Genomic DNA, 19861 nt, shown 5'->3' with positions numbered 1-19861 from the left:
GAGAGATGCATCTGCTCTATGATGCGCGCGCGCGAGAGAGAGAGAGAGAGAGAGAGAGAGAGAGAGAGAGAGAGATCTAAGGATGGCTTCGAGGTGCCCCTCTCTTCTTCGTTTTTGTAATAAAACCTTCCCTTTTCCACCTTCCACTAATGAGCCATTTTTCTCCCAATTGATACCCCCCACTTGATTGTTGGAATAAGATTTGCTATTGAAATAGAGCTTGGCACGTATTTTCACTCATCTTAACAAAAACACCAAAGGAGAATGCTTCAATTCCAGTGGAACTTTGCTTATACAAGTGCTTAATCTTTACTAATTTGGTGAAACCTTGTCTAACTACGTAAACGTAGAAAAGCTACAAAAAATAGAGTATACCTGTCACACAAAACAGAATTGCATTCTTGTTTCTAGAAGAAATTATATATCAGTTGGATGCATAAAAGAAAGAACTCTAAATTCAAGCTCCTGCAACACAATATGTGACTCACCTCTTTGGATTATGTATTTTGGTGCGGTTGCACACTGGTTGAGATGTAACTCTTTTTAACTCCCGGCTTTTCACTGCCCAATTAGCACGCCACACTTCATAAGTTGCAGATATCGCATGCACGTCGCTCGCCTCCATCACCGTAGTTAGCTGCACGCATGGCTACACACAAGCTTTCCATCGCCATTCTCATCTCTAGCTGCATCTTCTGCTTGTTTCTGTCCTCCAGCGATGGCGTGTCGACACCCACCATCTCTCATGCCAACGAGCCCTTCATCCTGCCGCATCACTTCCCTACTTGCATCTACACCGCATTCGACAGCTTCATCCACACCATCCCTCCCCACGCTCCCTACGAGGTGGGCTCTTTTCTGGAGAAGGAAGCTCTGTGTGGAGGAAACGGCACCCCAGCTAGCAGCAGCTCCATAGCCCTGCGTCTGAGGCTGCTGGACGCGAAGCTAAACTCGAGCAAGGAAGAGAGAGGGGAGGCGCTACAGAGGGGATTTGCGAGTCTTCTAGAGGAATTTAGGCGGACATTGAAGCTGAGGTACAAGTGGGCGGTGATAATGAGCGGGCACTATTGGATGGAATATCAGAGCAAGAGCGAGGTCAAAAAAAGCCCTCCATTAAAGGTTGGAAATGCCACAGAAGAAGCAGGGGCAGCAGAGTCGAGAAAGAAAGGAGCAAAAGGGGGAAGAGATGGGCAGATGAGGGGATTAGGGTGGGATGGTGCAGACATGGACGACGTCTGCTTGCCAAGGGGGGATGTGCTGGTGAGCCACAACAAGCTGAAGGGGACAGGCCTAGCGGACAATGGCTTCGATGTTCTCCCCGCGCCACGCAAGATCGTCGCGCAGAACGACAAATTCTATCTGATGATGCAGGGGGATTGCAATCTGGTTGTGTACACGGAAGCAGGGTACCCTCTATGGAGCTCTCGGAGCAAGGGCAAGGGCAGCAAGTGCAGCCTTTCCTTGTTGAGAGATGGCAACCTCGTGATCACTAATGAGAAGAAGAAGCGCGTCTGGGAGTCTGGTTCCTCCATCGCCTGCCCCTCTGTCTTCATCCTCATCATGCATAACGATGGTAACCTTGTCATCTACGACATGCTCAGTGGCTTGCCCATCTGGGCCACTGGCACCAACCGTAAGTCTCTCTCTCTCTCTCAAGAAGATCTAGAAATTTCTTCATGTAGGGAAACAGAGTCTTTTTCAATGTTTTTCATACAATGCATAACATCATGAGCTTCTGCTCCAGAGGCATCGCACACCTAGCTAGGGACGATTGGGGGCAGGGGACCCCCGGCCCCCCCCACCGGGCCGGTTGTCCCCCTGCCCCCAATCGTACCTAGCTAGGTGTGCGGTGCCTCCCTCACAGAAGCCCATGATGTTGAGGTAAGTCACACTGTGAGAATTATTGTGAGAATTTGTCCAAAACTTCTTGTGTCTCTCTCTCTCTCTCTCTCTCTTGGGAATAAGTTGCTCTCTCTCTCTCTCTCTCTCTCTCTCTCTCTCTCTCTCTCTCACACACACACACACACACACACACACACACACACACACACCCACGCGTTGGGCCGCATGTCTTGGGTTCAAAACTTGTGGGATAGATCTTTGAGGTGTTCCTAGTAATGTGTGGGGTCCTCACGGAGTGGTTTGTTGAGTCATAGTGGCTACGATAAGATTTGACACCCATCTGCCCTTCTTGAGGCATTATGTTTATCCTCACGAGTGTCATTAAAAACTTAGAGGGGCTTGTTTAAAAATTTCTCTTCTATAGGAAAGGGGCCGCAAAAGATCCCCGTCTAGTTTAGAACAGACAGACTAGAGCACTTAGGCTTGTAAATAGAAAGTGTACTTAATATAGTGTTCAATAAACACAGCACCTTCTAAAAATATGCATGTGATATTTCATTTCATCATTGACTACAATAGGAAAATATGCCCTTTTTTTGTTTTTTTTACCATAAAAGGCGAGAGAATTATATTAAGAAGAGACAAAACGAAACAACCGAGAAAATATGCCCTTCCGTAGGGAAGGGTACTACTTTCCATTGATTGTCCCTTATTTTTTGGGGGGAAAGAAGTGGAATTAAATCAAAGAAAAAAAAATTGTATAATGTACCCCAAAGGTAAGGGACAAGGTAGGGATTGGAGACCATATATACCTACAGTGAGCATTCAAATCACACTTAATTTGCTCGGCTAGCTACAAGAAATCATAACACATCGACATTCTATTAGCTGTATATAAACATGACAACCAAGGGAGCCACTTTTGATTGTATGCCAATGAGGAATGTCAAGACATGTGCATTCTCCCAATTAGTCCTACTTGCACCTCCTACTTTCTTAGTTGCTTAATATGTTAGTCTTATGAGCAAAGCTCCACAGTGGATAGTTTCATTTTATGTCATTCCTTGAATGTGCATTCATAACCACACGAAGATTTAGAAATTTTCTCATGTAGCAAATGGGAGCCTTTTTCAATGTTTTTCATACAATGCATAACATCATGAGCTTCTGCTCGGGAGGCACCGCATACCTAGCTAGGTACGATTGGGAGCAAGGGATTGTACCTAGCTAGGTATGCGGTGCCTCCCTCACAGAAGCTCATGATGTTGAGGTAAGTCACAATGTGAGAATTTGTCCAAAACTTCTCGTGAACATGACACATGCCTCTAATCTTATAATCTTGTGGTTTTCATGGCAGAATGAAACAAAACTAGTGATGTTGGTGGTGAACAAGGACATCAATAAAGTGAGCAACGATCAGAGCCCCATGAACATTTTGAACCACCTTACTTGGATTGTACTTTGGATTAGCTTAAAACCTTTGTTGCAATCAATCCTTCAAAAATAATTTTCACTTACATGGAAGTATTTAGTGATTTATTTTGAACAAGCGTAGTTGTATAACCTCTTAGCCTTATAATTTTTCATGACTAGCTTTTTTGACAAACAACACCACCAACCCTCACTCCTCCAAATAATATAATCTTTTTATTATTTTCTTGGGAACACACACATATATCTTGTGTTTCTATGATCGATACACAATCTTGTGCATCAAAATTTTTAAAGACGAGATTGGTAGTTCGACAATTTCTAAAAGTATTCACAATGACAAAATAACTTTTGAAGGTTCTACAGCCAAATTCGGCTTATGTAACAAAGAAAATTGAATTTTTTAGGTTAGAGACTCCACATTTAATCTTGTGCTTCCAGAGGTTTTTTTTGAAATTTCTAACTTTTTTTAAAACTCATAATTTGTGAGCGATAAATGTATTGAAAACCAAAAAAGTTACAAAGTAAGTCATACTCTTCCCACCAAGCCATGGCTTTACCAACATCCTAAAAAGATGCACCCAGATACATGAGCTAATAAAGGGAGCCATCTTATGACCGAAAATAGCAGAAGGGAACTAAGCCTATCATGTAACCTCCAAAGATTTTGTTATGTTGACTGAATTAATCAAAAACCACATGTTTAGTTTTCATAAAATTGGGATCATGACCATTCTGAAAACCCAACTGGTAGTGCTATATATTGAGCTCTATCAAATTTTGACATATTATATTTTCTAAGGTATACTATAGTAAGAGACAAGAATGTGCATATTTCAGTTTATGACCCAAACAATATACTAATATTGATGTTAACGAAAATTTATCACTTTATCAAAATGTGTAGAAGTTATATATTTTCCAAATGCAAATTCATAAAAGTGTCTCCAGCGAGATTCTAGTAGTTCAAGAATATTTTTGTATATGGCACCAAAGCTTCACAAAACTTTTGCAACACGAGCTTTGGATGCAAAAAAGACTTTGTGTTTACTTTTTGACTTAAAAAAGTAAAAACATATTTTTCAAAAATAGGAAATTATCCATAAAACTATATTTTTTACCTAATTTGATCGGGTAATGAGTGTCATCACCATTCCCTTCAAAAACAATCAAATTTGATAGGTCTGTCACATATGTATCCAGGTATTTTTCGATGAATTTTGATCAAGCATGCTTGAAAATCTTTTCACCTATATTTGAGATCCTTTATGGAGCTTTTGTGTGTTTGAACAAATTAGCCTTCAGAGATGGCTACAAAAGGGCAACTTTACATCAAATTTAAAATAAAAAAATTTATCAGCTCATACTATGTGTTGGGTGGCATGTTTCCTTAAAAGGGTTTTTGATTTTGATCTCTTCAAAGTTATTTCTGATGTTTTAACAAAAAAAACTAAAGGCCACAAAACTCATTCTCTCTCTCTCTCTCTAAAAGATTGTGGTTAAAATAGGGGTACAATAGTTTCTTGCTTATATCCATATTAGTCTCAAATTTGAATAGGATTGTATTTTCTTTATGTGTAACTTCGCAGAAGAAGTATAGAATTTTTGAAATATGTGTCAAAGGGTTATTGTAATTCTATAAGATGGTCTATGTGTAAAATTTTTGGGGTAAAGGCGGTGTGCCTCTTACCCTAGTCAGACGCGTTAGAGACGTTCAATCTCCCATTACTTTTACGTAGCTTATTTTTTAATAGATAGGACTAGAATAAGAAGCTCTCTCACACACACATTGTGGTGAGTTTCTCCACCCACCTCTTGTGTTCTCTCTCTATCCCCTTCTCCCTCTCCATACATGCACCACATTTACGCACTCACAATTGGTATCAAAGCAACAACTTGGCAATGACAAGGAGCACAATATTGTCAAGAGCTTCGAGGTGATAGCTTGCTTGCTCTCGACGGTGGAGAGATCAAGAAAGCTTGAAAGCTTTGTGACAATGCAATGGAAGCTTGTAAGCTCAGCTAAGAGTGATGTATGCTCTTGTGGAAGCTCAGAAAAGAGTGTGGAAGATAGTGTGTAGGTAAAGGTGTTCGCCTAAAAATTGTGCGCAGCAACACTGTTTTCAAATTTGTTGTTCTCCTTGTAGATTGCCGATCTAAAAAAATTTCCTAGTATTCCCCTCCGTTTTGATGTGGTCTACAACTTTGTAGAAGAAACTTTTTGCAATTCCTCATTGTTTTGTTCATATTGAACTCAAATCTATGTAGGAAATTTCATGTTTTTTTGTTTTCGTGCAGTGTGCAAGTTTGATGCACTTTTGGAAGCACGACAGGTGCTCAAAGTTGAGTACATAAATTTTGAGTTGAAGATGCAATTTTATGTTGTGCAAAGCTTGTGGTTTGAGTATTTTTGGTAGATTTGGGTAAAAAATCACGGAGGCCTTTGCACACCATCAAAGCAGTCTCTTGAGAGACAATTTCTTGAGTACACGGGTGGAGCTTTTCTCATATGTTTTCATAGAACACTTTGGCAACAATTTTGTGCTTAGATCTATGGTCTTTGCAGGTGCATTTGCATATGTTATGGTGCATAGTTTATGCCCATTGTACATGCATTTTGGCAAGCATGTTTGAGTGTTGATGAGCTCTCTTGAGAGCATTGTTTTCGCATTGATCAATTTTTCATATTGCACCTCTTTTGGTGCTTGTTTGTGCGTAGACACTCCGCTGATATATGTTGAGTGTGGATCGCCATTGTATGTGACATTGTGGAGCCATTTTTGCTTTTTTACTCATTGGCATGGTTTATGGTCTTGAGTCCTCTTTCGAAGACTATAGTGGTCAAGGTTTACCTCCAATTTTCCATATCCTTTGCTGATAGATTTTGGTCAGTTTGTAGTGGTCAAGATCATCTCTCACTTTGGCATCTTGGATGCGGCTCATAGTTGAGAGTTTGCATTGAGATTTTGACCCAGTCCAAGAGGGGACTATGTTTCGTTTTTGCAAGGTTTTTATGCGCTTTTTGATAGGTTCTAGAGAGATGTTTTAGCCAAAATTTGGCTTGTGCCTATACGGATGGTCATTTTGCTTGTGTTCTTATTATGTGTGGTCAAAATTTATGCATGATTGGTTTTTCCTTTTGGCATAAGGTTATGTGCCTTATGTGATAATTGTCATAGTTTTGGTGGCAGGTGTTTGATCAGCTGGTTTTCTTTTGCATTATGTTGAGCGGTTATGCTCTTGTAAACAATGCATTTACACTTTGTGTGGGATGATCTTTAGAATCATTTGCACTCAATTATGGCATCTTGCAATGAGAGTTTGTCATTGGATACATAGGTTGGTGTATCACGCAGATCCCAAAGGTGTAGCCATGCAGTTTGTTGACATTATGGTAGACCGAGGCACATGAGAAGGCATTGTTTTAGGTGTTGGAGACAACATAGGATTTTAGTGGTTATTGCTAAGAGTACAAGTGTGGAAGACACTTCCAATTTTTCTAAGAGTACAAGTGTGGAAGACACTTCTAATTTTCTAATTTTAGTGGTTATTGCTAAGAGTACAAGTGTGGAAGACACTTCTAATTTTGCATGTTCACCCAAAGATGCGTGGACTTTGTCTCGATTGGTAGCTAGTTAGTAGTGCTTTAGCGGCCATGTTACTCAGTGTAGAGATTGGTTTAGAACGTTTTATGCTATGAGATAGGATAGTGTTCATGGTATGGGTGACATTCATTTACACTTTGCCAATGGGAGTATGCTTGTGCTCCATGATGTTCAATATGGTCATGATGCATAGGAGTTTGATCTTCATTTCGTAGCCTAGATATCATGGGTGTCATGTTCAGGTAACCGATGAGGATAGGTTTGTTTGTGATAGCGTGAGGGCATCGTAGTGATCGCTTTCCTATTGGGTAGCCTTTAGAGATGGCTACAAAAGGGCAACTTTACATCATTTTTTAAAAAATTTATTTATTAGCTCATACTATGTGTTGGGTGGCATGTTTCCTTAAAAGGGTTTTTGATTTTGATTTCTTGAAAGTTATTTGTCATGTTTATACAAAAAATAAAAGGCCACAAAACTCTCTCTCTCTCTCTCTCTCTCTCTCTCTCTCTCTCTCTCTCTCTCTCTCTCTCTCTCTCTCTCTAAAAGATTGTTGTTAAAATAGGGGTAAAATAGTTTCTTGCATATATCCATATTTGTCTCAAATTTGAATAGGATTGTATTTTTTTATGTGTAACTTCGTAGAAGAAGTATAGAAAATTTGAAATATGTGTCAAAGTGTTATTGTAATTCTATAATGTGGTCTATGCGTAAAATTATTGGGGTAAAGGTGGTGTGCCTCTTACCCTGTCACACGCATTAGAGATGTTCAATCGCCCATCACTTTTACGCAGCTTATTTTTTACTAGATAGGAGAATAAGAAGCTCTCTCACACACACATTGTGGTGAGTTTCTCCACCCACCTCTTGTGTTCTCTCTCTATCCCCTTATCCCTCTCCGTACATGCGCCACATTTACACACTCACAATTGGTATCAAAGCAATAACTTGGCAATGACAAGGAGCACAATATTGTCAAGAGCTTCGAGGTGATAGCTTGCTTGCTCTTGACGGTGGAGAGATCAAGAAATCTTGAAAGCTTTGTGACAATGCAATGGAAACATGCAAAGCTTGTGGTTTGAGTATTTTTTGGTAGATTTGGGTAAAAAATCACGGAGGCCTTTCCACACCATCAAAGCAGTCTCTTGAGAGATAATTTTTTGAGCACAGGGGTGGAGCTTTTCTCATATGTTTTCATAGAACACTTTGGCAACAATTTTGTGCTTAGATCTATGGTCTTTGTAGGTGCATTTGCATATGGTTATGGTGCATACTTTATGCCCATTGTACATGCACTTTGGCAATCATGTTTGTGCTTAGATCTATGGTCTTTGTAGGTGCATTTGCATATGGTTATGGTGCATACTTTATGCCCATTGTACATGCATTTTGGCAATCATGTTTGAGTGTTGATGAGCTCTCTTGAGAGCATTCTTTTTGCATTGATGAATTTTTCAAATTGCACCTCTTTTGGTGCTTGTTTGTGCATAGATGCTCCGTTGATATATGTTGAGTGTGGATCGCCATTGTATGTGACATTGTGGAGCCATTTTTGCTTTTTACTCATTGGCATGGTTTATGGTCTTGAGTCCTCTTTCGAAGACTATAGTGGTCAAGGTTTACCTCCAATTTTCCATATCCTTTGCTGATAGATTTTGGTCAGTTTGTAGTGGTCAAGATCATCTCTCCCTTTGGCATCTTTGATGTAGCTTATAGTTGAGAGTTTGCATTGAGATTTTTCCCCAATCCTAGAGGGGACTATGTTTCTTTTTGCAAGATTTTATGCATTTTCTTATAGGTTCTACAGAGATGTTTTAGCCAAATTTAGGCTTGTGCCTATATGGATGGTCATTTTGCTTGTGTTCTTATTGTGTATGGTCAAAATTTATGCATGACTGGTTCTTCGTTTTGGCATAAGGTTATGTGCTTTATGTGATAATTGTCATAGTTTTGGTGGCAGGTGTTTGATCAGCTGGTTTTCTTTTGCATTATGTTGAGCGGTTATGCTCTTGTAAACAGTGCATTTACACTTTGTGTGGGATGATATTTAGAATCATTTGCACTCAATTATGGCATCTTGCAATGAGAGTTTGTCATTGGATACATAGGTTGGTGTATCACGCAGATCTCAAAGGTGTAGCCATGCAGTTTGTTGACATTATGGTAGATCGAGGCACATGAGAAGGCATTGTTTTAGGTGTTGGAGACAACAGAGGATTCCAATGGTTATTGCTAAGAGTACAAGTGTGGAAGACACTTCTAATTTTGCATGTTCACCTATACATGCGTGGACTTTGTCTCATGATTGGTAGATAGATAGTAGTGCTTTAGCGGCCATGTTACTCAGTGTAGAGAGTGGTTTAGCACGTTTTATGCTATGAGATAGGATAGTGTTCATGGTATGGGTGACATTCAATTTACAATTTTCCAATGGGAGTATGCTTGTGCTCCATGATGTTCAGTATGAGCATAATGCATAGGAGTTTGATCTTCATCTTGTAGCTTAGATATCATGGGTGTCATGTTCAGGTAACTGATGAGGAGAGGTTTGTTTGTGATAGTGTGAGGCCATCGTAGTGATCTCTCAACTCTTATCTATGTTCTTGGTGTCAAAGATGCCATAGTCTATGTGAGTCCTTTGCCATGCAAACATTCATAGTCTAGGCAAGTACACTTTACTGATGAGCACTGTGACACTTCGCTCATTGTGCATGTAAGGTCTGACGATAGACATGGAGAGTAGGACAAATATTTGAGTGCATGACTAGATCAGTCACTGGTGGTGGTGAAAAATTTTGATGCTTTGTCAGTCAGCGAGCATATCGCTAAGTGCAAGACAATGTAGTCTCGGTGACATTGCAGACATGTACTCAGCGAGAGACCAAACATGTGTCTTTTGTGAATGAGCTCCAGAGTGATGTGCATGACATGTCCGCAGATGTAGATTCAGAGAGGCCATGCTCTAGCGAGACAGAGCAGATTGGTCCTTTTAGGACAGACATGCCTCCTACCACGGAGATGACAGATATGGAGTTCTTTGATATGCTCATGCTAGAGGCTGATGATTTGATTCCAAGAGACACACTTCCACCTATGGATGAGAGGGACATAGCCATCCTAGTATTTGCAATGACGCATCCATATGCAATGACTAGTCATGATGATGTAGTCCATGCAGATAGTGGTAGGGGAGGCTAGTATAGCTAGGTTTGCACATATTTTGTTAGCTCATATACGAACTCTTAGTGTCAAGACCCAACATAGCAGCTATAGTGGGAGAGTTTGCAATTGGGGTGGTCAATTGTGCAATGACTGACACTAGCATGATGCATCATGGAGTAGTGCACAACATTATAGGATACCTGCAAGGTATGCATGTTGATTCTTGCAGGGTTATATACTTCCACACAACGCTAGAGACTACACAACGGTATACACCCACCTATGGGTAGAGGTTGAGATGAGTTTCCTCCCTATACCTCTTGTGCATACTACTAGGTCCTATAGTAATACCACTTATTGGCACATTCTCCTTTAAGCGGGAGATTGTTGGGTAATGGTGGTGTGCCTCTTACCCCAATCAGATGTGTTAGAGATGTTCAGCCGCCCATCACTTGTACACAACCTATTCTTTACTAGATAGAATATTAAGGGGCTCTCTCACACACACATTGTGGTGAGCTACTCCGCCCACATCCTGTGTTCGTTCTCTCTCCCCTCCCCCCTCTCTGCATATGCACATGCATTCGCGCACTCACAAAAGCTACTATTAGTTGCTAGGCTAAAAGAAGAAACCAATTGAGATTCACGCAATACCTTTTTGCAAAATCTCATTTTTTAATATGATATCCGAATTAGGAGAAATATGAACCTTGCATGGGCCTTGTAAGGAATCCTAATTTTTAGGGATTAAGGCTAATGTTGTGTGGGGTTTAGGAGGCAAGGGCATTGAAGAAGGTAGTTTTGAGTAGGCTTTTCTAGCCTTTTTTTAGACAAATGTAGGATGTGGACCTAAAGGGTTACTTTCTCTCTCTACCTTTTTTTAAAGTGAAGGAAGCATAGGGGTGTGTCCACATCAGCAAAAACATGGGTCACAAAGAGACAAAATTTGACTTTTTTTATTTAAAAAATCATTTTTACTTGTTTCTAACTTAAAACTCCCTCCCAACATATATACATATACAAAAATCATTTTTTGACCCATTTTTTAACCCACAAGCTTAGAAAGTCCATTTTTTCAAAACTCTTTTCCCCCAAAAAGTAATAAACATGTTGTTCTCTCCTCCTCCTCTCTCCTCCCTCCTCCCTCTCTCTCCCTGCCCCTACCTTCCTCCTCCTCCCCAATCTCTCCCTCCCCCCCCTCCCTCCTTCTCTCCTCCCATCTTCCTCAACCTCTCTACCCTTCCCCCTCTATCTTTTCATCATTTGCTTCCTCACGCAACAGCTTTCATGGTGCTCACGGACATCACAAATGGTTTGCTTCCACCACCACGTACTCCGCACACCAAAAGCATACATATTCGCTTACCCATGGAATTTGCACCAAAGACCACTAGTGAAGGTGATCAAAAGTCATCACAGGAACGTCGCACCGCTTGTGAGACCAATGTTGACATTTGGGTGGATGGCCATTTGTACCCTTACGATCCTATAAGCCGCTTCCATCCACCATTTAATAGCCTTTCCACATTTCTTCAATTTCTTGGGAGGGGAGAAGCAGGTTTGTTAGGCTATTGCAAGCGGTTGTGTATGGGTGCAGGTGCTTCTTTGCATATGTGGATGCACGAATGTCAAGCTCTTCACCTCAAGACGACGGCATTACAAGAGAGTGTTGCCTCTTCGGAGAGGGTAGTTAAAACTCTTGAACAACAAATGCAAGAAAAGGAGTCCCACATTGAGAAGCTTACCAACACCATCACATACTTGAAAGAAACACCCCTTGGTGCAAGGAAACGCAAACGCACGTATTCATCCATTGAAACTCTTGCACATTCGGGAGGAGCACGCAAACGGCGAGTTACAGCCACAAGGTGATTTGGTCTTTACTTGCATGATGCATTCTTACTTCACACTATTTTCTAACATTTATGTTTATTTGTTGCTAGAAACTTCATCCAGGAGGCATGTGGTGGAACAAGCCAAGATGATCGAGTCAACCTTCTCACTAGTTGTCTCAATACCCAGGACGTGATTTCTATCTTACAATCACCTGGAGGTAAGCATATTAAGGATGCAGTCACCAAGGACCTTATGTGTAAATTAAGAAATGTGGTTAGTGATGATGACGTTCAACAAGCTTGTGATGAGGCTGGAATCAGCACCAAAGCCTATCATGCTATTTTCCAACTCCTAAAGGATGCCCTCAAAGAACATGGCATTGTGGAAAACCTATTTCCCGTTCCTCACAAGGTCAAGCTTGCAAAGAAGGCCACAAACGAAGATGTGTTCTTCCGCATTGGGACATACCTACACATTGAGGACACAATGCCAACTTCCCTTTATGCTTCGTGCGCAACAAAGACAAGGGGAAAAGGTAAGAAACAATCCATAAGACCTTCGGAGAAGGGCTTTCCTTACACAATGTGGAAAAATATTTTCGTGGATCTTAGAAGGCTTCAAGAAGCCATGCTTAGATTTTACGAGTTACCTGAAGAAGGTGACACACTTTACTTTTTTCTTTGGTATTATTCTTATTATAAGTCTGAAGTTTAAGGTCTTAGCACTATTTATTTTGTAGTGCTTGGCACAAAAGTTGCTTTTGTGCTGAAACTCGATGAGTGTCAAATAGTGAAAGGCCGAAGGTTAGAGAGGCTAAGTGTCACTCTAATGAACGAGGCCCTTCTGTAAACCAAGCGAAGGGATTCAATCGAGCCATCTCCCACCCCATCTTTTAGCGTGCAATCAGAGAAAGACATTTGGTGGTTGGGTGCTATTGAGGTGCCCAAAGAGACCAATGGAGTACTTTCATGGATTTTGAGAGAACTCCATGGATCACAGAAGTAATACACTCCCAAATTGCAGGTCAAAAGTTGGAGATTGAGGGTTTTGGTAGTTATGATGTGGAGTGGCACTTAGGTGGGGATCTGAAGACCATAAAGTGTTTGCTTGGCTACAAACAAGGGGCTTCTTCTCTCATGCCTTGTCCATTTTGCACTCGAGGGTACAAACCTAATGGAAACAAATCACATAAGAGCACTGCAAAGGCCGGTTCCATGCTTCCATGGCAAGGGCATGGAGAACAAGGGTTAGATTGTTGTGATGTCGGAGATGAAGGTAGAGAATGGGAAGCGTCTATTCTGAGATGTCCCATGCTCAATGCCCCAGACCGTGATCAAAAGGACCGCGCTTGGAATCCAATCTTTCGATTTCCTCTATCGAATGTACATTTTTGTACATTACACGCATTCATGCGCATTTTTGATAGGCTATTGAAGCTCCACATTGACTATTCTTTCACAATGAAACCTTTGGAAAAGTCTCAGGAAGCGATCGAAAGAGTGGAGGTACTCTTGAATTCCATTGGCTGTCACGGTGGAAATGTGTCTATCGTTGCTGCAAAAAACACAGGGGAGGCCCATGAAATTGCTCAACAAGTGTCAATGAGTGGACAAAAAGCTAGACACTTTTTGAAGAAAGTTTCCCAAGGAAAGCCAAGTCGATATGATGCTCAAAACAGCTCCAACCAGCAGGCAGGTAACCTTTGGGAGCTTTGGAAGGAGTTATGCAAAGCTACTACCGACAATGATTCAAATGGCGAGCTTGCAAACAAGCGCAAGCAAGTTTGGGCACATTTTGATAAAATGGTCAAGCTTATGGGCCTTAACAGCACAACAGAAGAACAATGCAAATCATGTCAAGAAGCCTTGGTGGATTTTACCAAGGTCTTCACCCTTTCTTGGGGTGAAAATAACATCACACATTACATGGTAAGTCATTTTACATGGTGTATTCATTACAAGGGATTGTTTTTATTTAATAATGTGGATCGTTTACTCATGTGAACAGCATATCTTATTTACGCATGGTGCATTTTTTATGCACAAGTATGGATCGCTTGAAATTTTTAGCACTCAAGGCATGGAGAAGTCCCATTATCGAGCAAGGGGAGTGTACTTCAAAAATACTCGACATGGTGGTGGAATGGTGCAATCCAATTATTTGGAGGAGATGTTCAATTGGTTTTTTCGTACAACATTTGCTCGTAAGCTCACAATGGAGCGTGCGCGACAATCCAAGATTGCTATTGAAGTGCGGAAATGGAGTCGTCAAGAGCATAGCAACAACTGGCAAATGTCGCAAGGTCCCACCAAGCATGTTGCATGGCGGCGATGCAGAGTGCGACAAGGATCAAAGTGGATACTGCGCGAGTCACTAAACATGAATGCAAGGTCCAACTCTTAGCGACATGTTTATTTAAAAAATAATACTTTTTAAAAAAAAATTAGTGTGAACAGGGCCCTTTTTAAATGGGCCCTTATAAATATTGCATGCTCTCATAAACCACTCATTTCTTAAGAACAGGTGAGCTCTTACCAACGAAATGGCGTGCACCAAACAAACCGCGAAAGAGCATCCACCTGCCAACAAAAATACCCTCCAAGGATGTGAGAAGCCGTCATGGCTTAAAGGCACAAGAAAACGGCCACGAACGCCTGGCCGTTCCAAGAACTCATCTGGTAGTGGGCATGGTGGTAGGGCACGAGAGTCATCGAGGACTGTTGAATCTCCACCTCCTCAAGATATAACACCTAGAAGGAGAATGAAGCAATGTGCCCAGCGCTGGAGAGAAGAAGAGGGCCAGTAAACAACAGAGTCCAATAGGGAGCAGTCGTCGCGCCACCAATCACAAGCAGGACCATCCAGGACTCGAGTGGTCCATACAAACACTGAATCAGAGAGTGAGCCACCATGGCTGCGAGAAAAAATACCGCGCACACACCGGGTGGCCGTTGGGGGGAAGACATTGCCTGGAGGCCAGGGAGCTCTCTCCACACGACAAGATCGGCAGCCAAGGGAAGAGGAAGAATCAGAAGAGGCTGCAGAACCAGCCCCTAAGCATGTAAACAGGCGCAAGTCTAAGTTTTTCAAGAAGCCTAAACGCCGCCCGCCAGCAAATGTGCAAGTGCCCCCAACATAACCGCAGCGGCGCCGAAAAATAGCAAGGGCATTTGCAGAAATCCGCCACTACCAGAAGATGACGGAGCGTTTGATTCGACGCGCCCCCTTTGCTCACACTGTGAAGGAGGTGCTTCAAACCTATGGAAATCAGTATAGAATGCAAGCAATAGCGCTAGAGGCTATTCAAGAAGCTGCAGAGGCCCACGTCATTTCGGTGTTGGAAGATACCAACCTATGCGCCATACATGCAAAGCGAGTGACAATACAACCAAAAGATATGCAGCTTGCACGTCAATTGCGACGAGACTTCGAGCATTAGCCGAAGTTACCCCTCTTTTTGTATTACACACCCTTATCTTTGTAATGATTTGACTTTCCAATGACAATATATCAACAGTTGTGTCTACTGTGTCTATTATCTTTGTAATGAAATGACTTTGTAATTTCAAGTTCTGTATGTAATTGCAGTCAATTTCAGTAAATTTGTGCTTTTTAAGTACGCTTGAGGGTAGATAAACCTATAAGGTGCATCTAAATGAATGATACAAAACCAATCCATTGCAATAAATTTGTGCTTTGTAGGTATCCTAGGGGGTAGATTAGCCTACTAGGGGCAAAAAAAAGCTTGGCCACAAGGGCACGCAAATGGCCCATCCAAAACTGATGGATGGGCCATTTGCGCGCCCTTATGGCCAGGCTTTTTTTTTCCCCTTGTAGGCTTATCTACCCCCTAGGATACCTACAAAGCACAAATTTACTAAAACCTATTGGTTTTGCATCATTATTTTACATGGATCCTTGTGGACACCCTTTTTTGGCCATTTCAAGCTTTGAATTCCCTATAGGATATAAAAATAAATAACATATTGTGAAACCAAGTGTCTATGCAACAGTAATTTGGATTTTTCAAATGTCCAATGTAATTGGACTTTTTGGTGCAAGGGTGCACTAGGTATAGCTGAAGCAAGTGATAGTGTGTTGGAAACTTCATCTCATAATTGATTTCACCTTTTCTAGTGTCCTTGAGTGTGAACAAATGCAGAAATTGCCATAAAAAGGGTGCATCTAAATGAGTGATGCAAAACCAATCCATTGCAATCAATTTGTGCTTTGTAGGTATCCTAGGGGGTAGATTAGCCTAATAGGGGCAAAAAAAAGCCTGGCCACAAGGGCGTGCAAATGGCCCATCCAAAACTGATGGATGGGCCATTTGCGCGCCCTTGTGGTCAGGCTTTTTTTTTGCCCTTATAGGCTTATCTACCCCCAAGGGTACTTAAAAAGCACAAATTTACTGAAATTGACGGCAATTACATACAGAACTTGAAATTACAAAGTCACCAATCAAAAAAAAATTCATATCACCAATTGAAACAATTTTGAAGATTGACAAATCACATTCAAAAGAATTTGAAATATAGAGAGACAATTTCAAATATTTTTTATTCCTTCCAAAACGGTGATTTTACATCATGTATCTGAGGAGTTCATAATTTTTTTGATCATTTCCTGGTGCCTATTTTGCGCGTAAGGCAAATCCCCAGTCAAGAGGGATTGCACTATGGCCTTTGGGTCAGTTGAGCCAATGGAAGCATGTATCCCTATCTGGGCAAGCACTTTACCACGAAAGCAAGTGCCAAACGTTGTGCATACAAGGGATCTACGCACTAGGAACACTTGATGCGCAGTTTGAGCAATGGTGCTCAAACACAAAAACTTGCTCAAAGCTTTTAACGACCAAGTCATAAAATGGGCTTGGAGAGTAAATTCATTATGGATAATGGCCACATCGCCAGGGGGAGTTGTCCTAGGTAATGCTCAAGGGAAGCTTGAGGTCCAAAGCCCGTCCGCTTGCCACCCGTCCTTGCAGCAAAATCATCAACCTCCACAATATCCTGTCATAAACCAATGAAGGTTGAGAAAAAAGACAATGAAGGATAAAATAGTAACATGAAAATTAGGATACAGTTTACCTCCTGCTCCTTGTCGTCCTCCTCCCTGTTGCCCTTTGCATCCAAGTCTATGCTCCCATGCACCACAGATACGAGCTTTGGATCATCAGATGGGAGGTTGCATAATGGCATAGGCATCCTAGCAGCCTCAACCTTGGCTTGCGTGGCTTGGAAATCTTCATCGGCCACATGCAACTGCTCTACTGCCAGGACCTCCGCACATACAACTGCAATAGTGTTAGCAACAGAGTCTCCATCTGGCAAGAGCTTGCTTTCTAGGGCATCTGGCGTATTGTCTAAGTGACATTTGCTACTATTGCATAGCACGCTCAAGCATTCATCCATGCGCAGGCCAAATGCTTTCTCCAAATCATGCAGGAACACATACTCCTCCCCATCCACTAACAATGAGGAGAAGCGGCTTATTTCTACCTCTGGGATAGCCACATCCGTCAGTGGTAGTGGCACTGGAGTGTCACTAGGGCCAGCCGCAACTATGGATTTCTCAACCACTCCCTCAAGACCCCTAGGGTACTCGAGCCGGTGTGCTTTTCCTTCTGCTACAGGGTTCATGGGTATAACTTGCTGCTCCTTGGTGTCCTTGATAAAGGACCCAACTTGAAGGTGTGGTAAGCGGAGCCCCTCCAGATCAAGTTCCTCGCTCACCAAGAAGATAAATGTTGCGAGCCGAGAAAGGTACTCCACCCCCAACTTGCGCTTCTTGAGCGCTGACACCCCAGGGGCTTGCTCGTCCAAGTAATGGCCTGCATCGGTTGCAATTTCTTGGAATCGTTGCAACCGCTTGGAGAATGGGCGATCACCTTTGTGTATATAGCGCAAAAGATCGCAAGGCACCCAGATCCCTGCATGTGGGGGGATAGATACAGAATATTTTATGATGTGCTCCTCCATGAACGCAAAAATCTACTCAAATGCATCCATGTGAAGGGAAACTGTGGATTCAAGGTCAGGGAGACGAGTAAAAAAGGTGTGGAGGTCCAACTTCCCTTTGTATTTGGTGTCCTCGAGGAAGAGGATGAAGCGTGACAAAGGAGTGGATGTGGGTGCAGATGCAGAGGCTGTGGCAGCATCCATGTCTAGCCTGGGGTGTAGATAGAGAGCGGAGGAGCTCAAGAGTTGCAAAAGTGAAAATAGTGAATGAGTTAGGTGGCCCCCCTTTTATAATGGACCCTTTTTTTAAGACATTAAAAAAAAGGCACTTTCACCAAAAAATGATTTCTCATCCCAATGCAAAAAAGTATATTCAAAGGCATGATTTGCCGAAGCAAATCATGTTGATTACAGTGGGGATCAATATGAAAATTGCAAGAGTTACAAAGTTATAAGATCGATAGCATAGTTCCATCTATCCCCCAGTCCTCCTCGACCTTCAATTTGTCTTCCATTCTCTTCCCAATCTGCGGACATTCATTACAATAAGCATCCAATGATCGACAAACCATGATGTATTGAAAATGTGGTGGAAGGATTCTCACCTTGTGACCTTGTAAACGAAATTGTGCTTGTTGAAGGGCCTCAAAACCCATAATAACCAAATGTTCTCGAACATTACTGAGAGTCCAATGCTTCTTCACTTGGACTGCCTCCAAAGAATCGTTGGGCATCTTCACTGCAATGTCAAAGCTTGCAATAGCGTCGTCTACACTCTGTAAGGGAGTCCACACTCCAAGCTTGCACATCCAACGATCATAGTGAAATCGTATGTACAAGGAGGTGCGGGATTTCAAATAGCGCATTCCAATACTTGAAGCTCCAACCTTACAACGGTACCGGTCCCCGTTGTGCATGCCCTCCACAAAATCCCAGTCCTCTTCTAAAAGCCTTCCTAATTCCTCGTAATGCGCATCTTTACATACAAGCATTGTGGTAGTCTCCACAAATCCAAACTCTTTAAAAATATGCACAAAACAATGAATAGGCAAACACCAACTCAAGCCCACAGACCTAGAAGCTTTAGAGTATTTCAAAGAGTTTTGGACATCCATTATCATCTTTTTCTTGAAAGATGCTACCGACCACAAATCTGGGACTGGCCACTCCATACTTAATAAGGAAGTTACTTTGATGGGTTCAAGCGTTCCAAACGCTTGTGTAGAAGTAGGGACAATATAGGAGTGAGAATAGAAGAAAATCCTTCTTTGAACCAGTTTGGTTGGGCAAAGATGTGGGAACATTATTGCTCCAATATCCGCATGTATAGCATTGAATGTGCCGGAGAGACTATGTAGTGACTGCTCCTCCACCAACGTGGATGGAAATATGACTATAAATGCATGACAAATCTTAAGTATGAATCCATAATAACATTACACTGTTATTTCACACCTAGCTTTGTATTCTCAAAACATGTACTTACAATGTGTTGGAAATCGAGGTGGTTGTTGCAAGTGCATGGTTGACATTGAGAAAACATGTTGCACAATGGCTACGGTCCCCTTGTCTTTGCGGTTCTTGAAGCCAAGGAGCTTTCCTTTCCAATGAAGATCCAAGTTTGCACGATTCCGCACACGATGAGGGCCAATAGCAAATGGTTGCATGTATACCCAAGCACCTTTGGTGAACTCTTGTGGCACCCACTCATCATCTACACCTCTAGTGTTGTGGCATGCAACTACTGTGACCTCATCCTTTGGCCGCCTTTGCGAAGTAGAGTTGGCTATGGTTGAGCAAAGAAAACTAGGAGGAGGAGAAGGACCTTGCTTGTTGCTACAATGTAGGTGGGATAAAGTGATATGAGAAGGTGGTTAACCCTTGTGGCAATGGGAGGAGAAGGTGGATAACCCTTGCTTGGTGTGGCAATGGGAGGAGAAGGTGGATAACCCTTGCTTGTTGTGACAATGGAAGGTGGTAGGGGAGGAGAGAGGAGCTTCCTTGCTGCAGCAATGGAGATGGTGTAG

General features: G+C 42.0%; 1 protein-coding gene across 1 annotated transcript; it reads left to right on the top strand.

Annotated features, from left to right (window-relative positions):
• Positions 1–326: 326 nt before the first annotated feature.
• On the top strand, positions 327–3499 carry LOC147465550 (uncharacterized). Its single transcript, XM_086511847.1, has 2 exons — positions 327–1633; positions 3200–3499. Exons 1-2 carry the CDS (start codon positions 646–648, stop codon positions 3202–3204), a joined length of 993 nt encoding a protein of 330 aa, XP_086367973.1. The 5' UTR covers positions 327–645; the 3' UTR covers positions 3205–3499.
• Positions 3500–19861: the final 16362 nt, after the last annotated feature.

This window comes from Adiantum capillus-veneris, chromosome 1 (assembly GCF_014529385.1).
Source record: "Adiantum capillus-veneris isolate H3 chromosome 1, ASM1452938v2, whole genome shotgun sequence".
Classification (NCBI taxonomy): domain Eukaryota; kingdom Viridiplantae; phylum Streptophyta; class Polypodiopsida; order Polypodiales; family Pteridaceae; genus Adiantum; species Adiantum capillus-veneris.
Note: the sequence above shows the minus strand (reverse complement) of the source record. Positions and strands in the feature narration are given on the sequence as shown.

What these genes read in the sequence shown, in the direction of transcription:
- LOC147465550 (XM_086511847.1), top strand. Translation starts at nt 646, where the DNA reads ATGGCTACACACAAGCTTTCCATCGCCATTCTCATCTCTAGCTGCATC.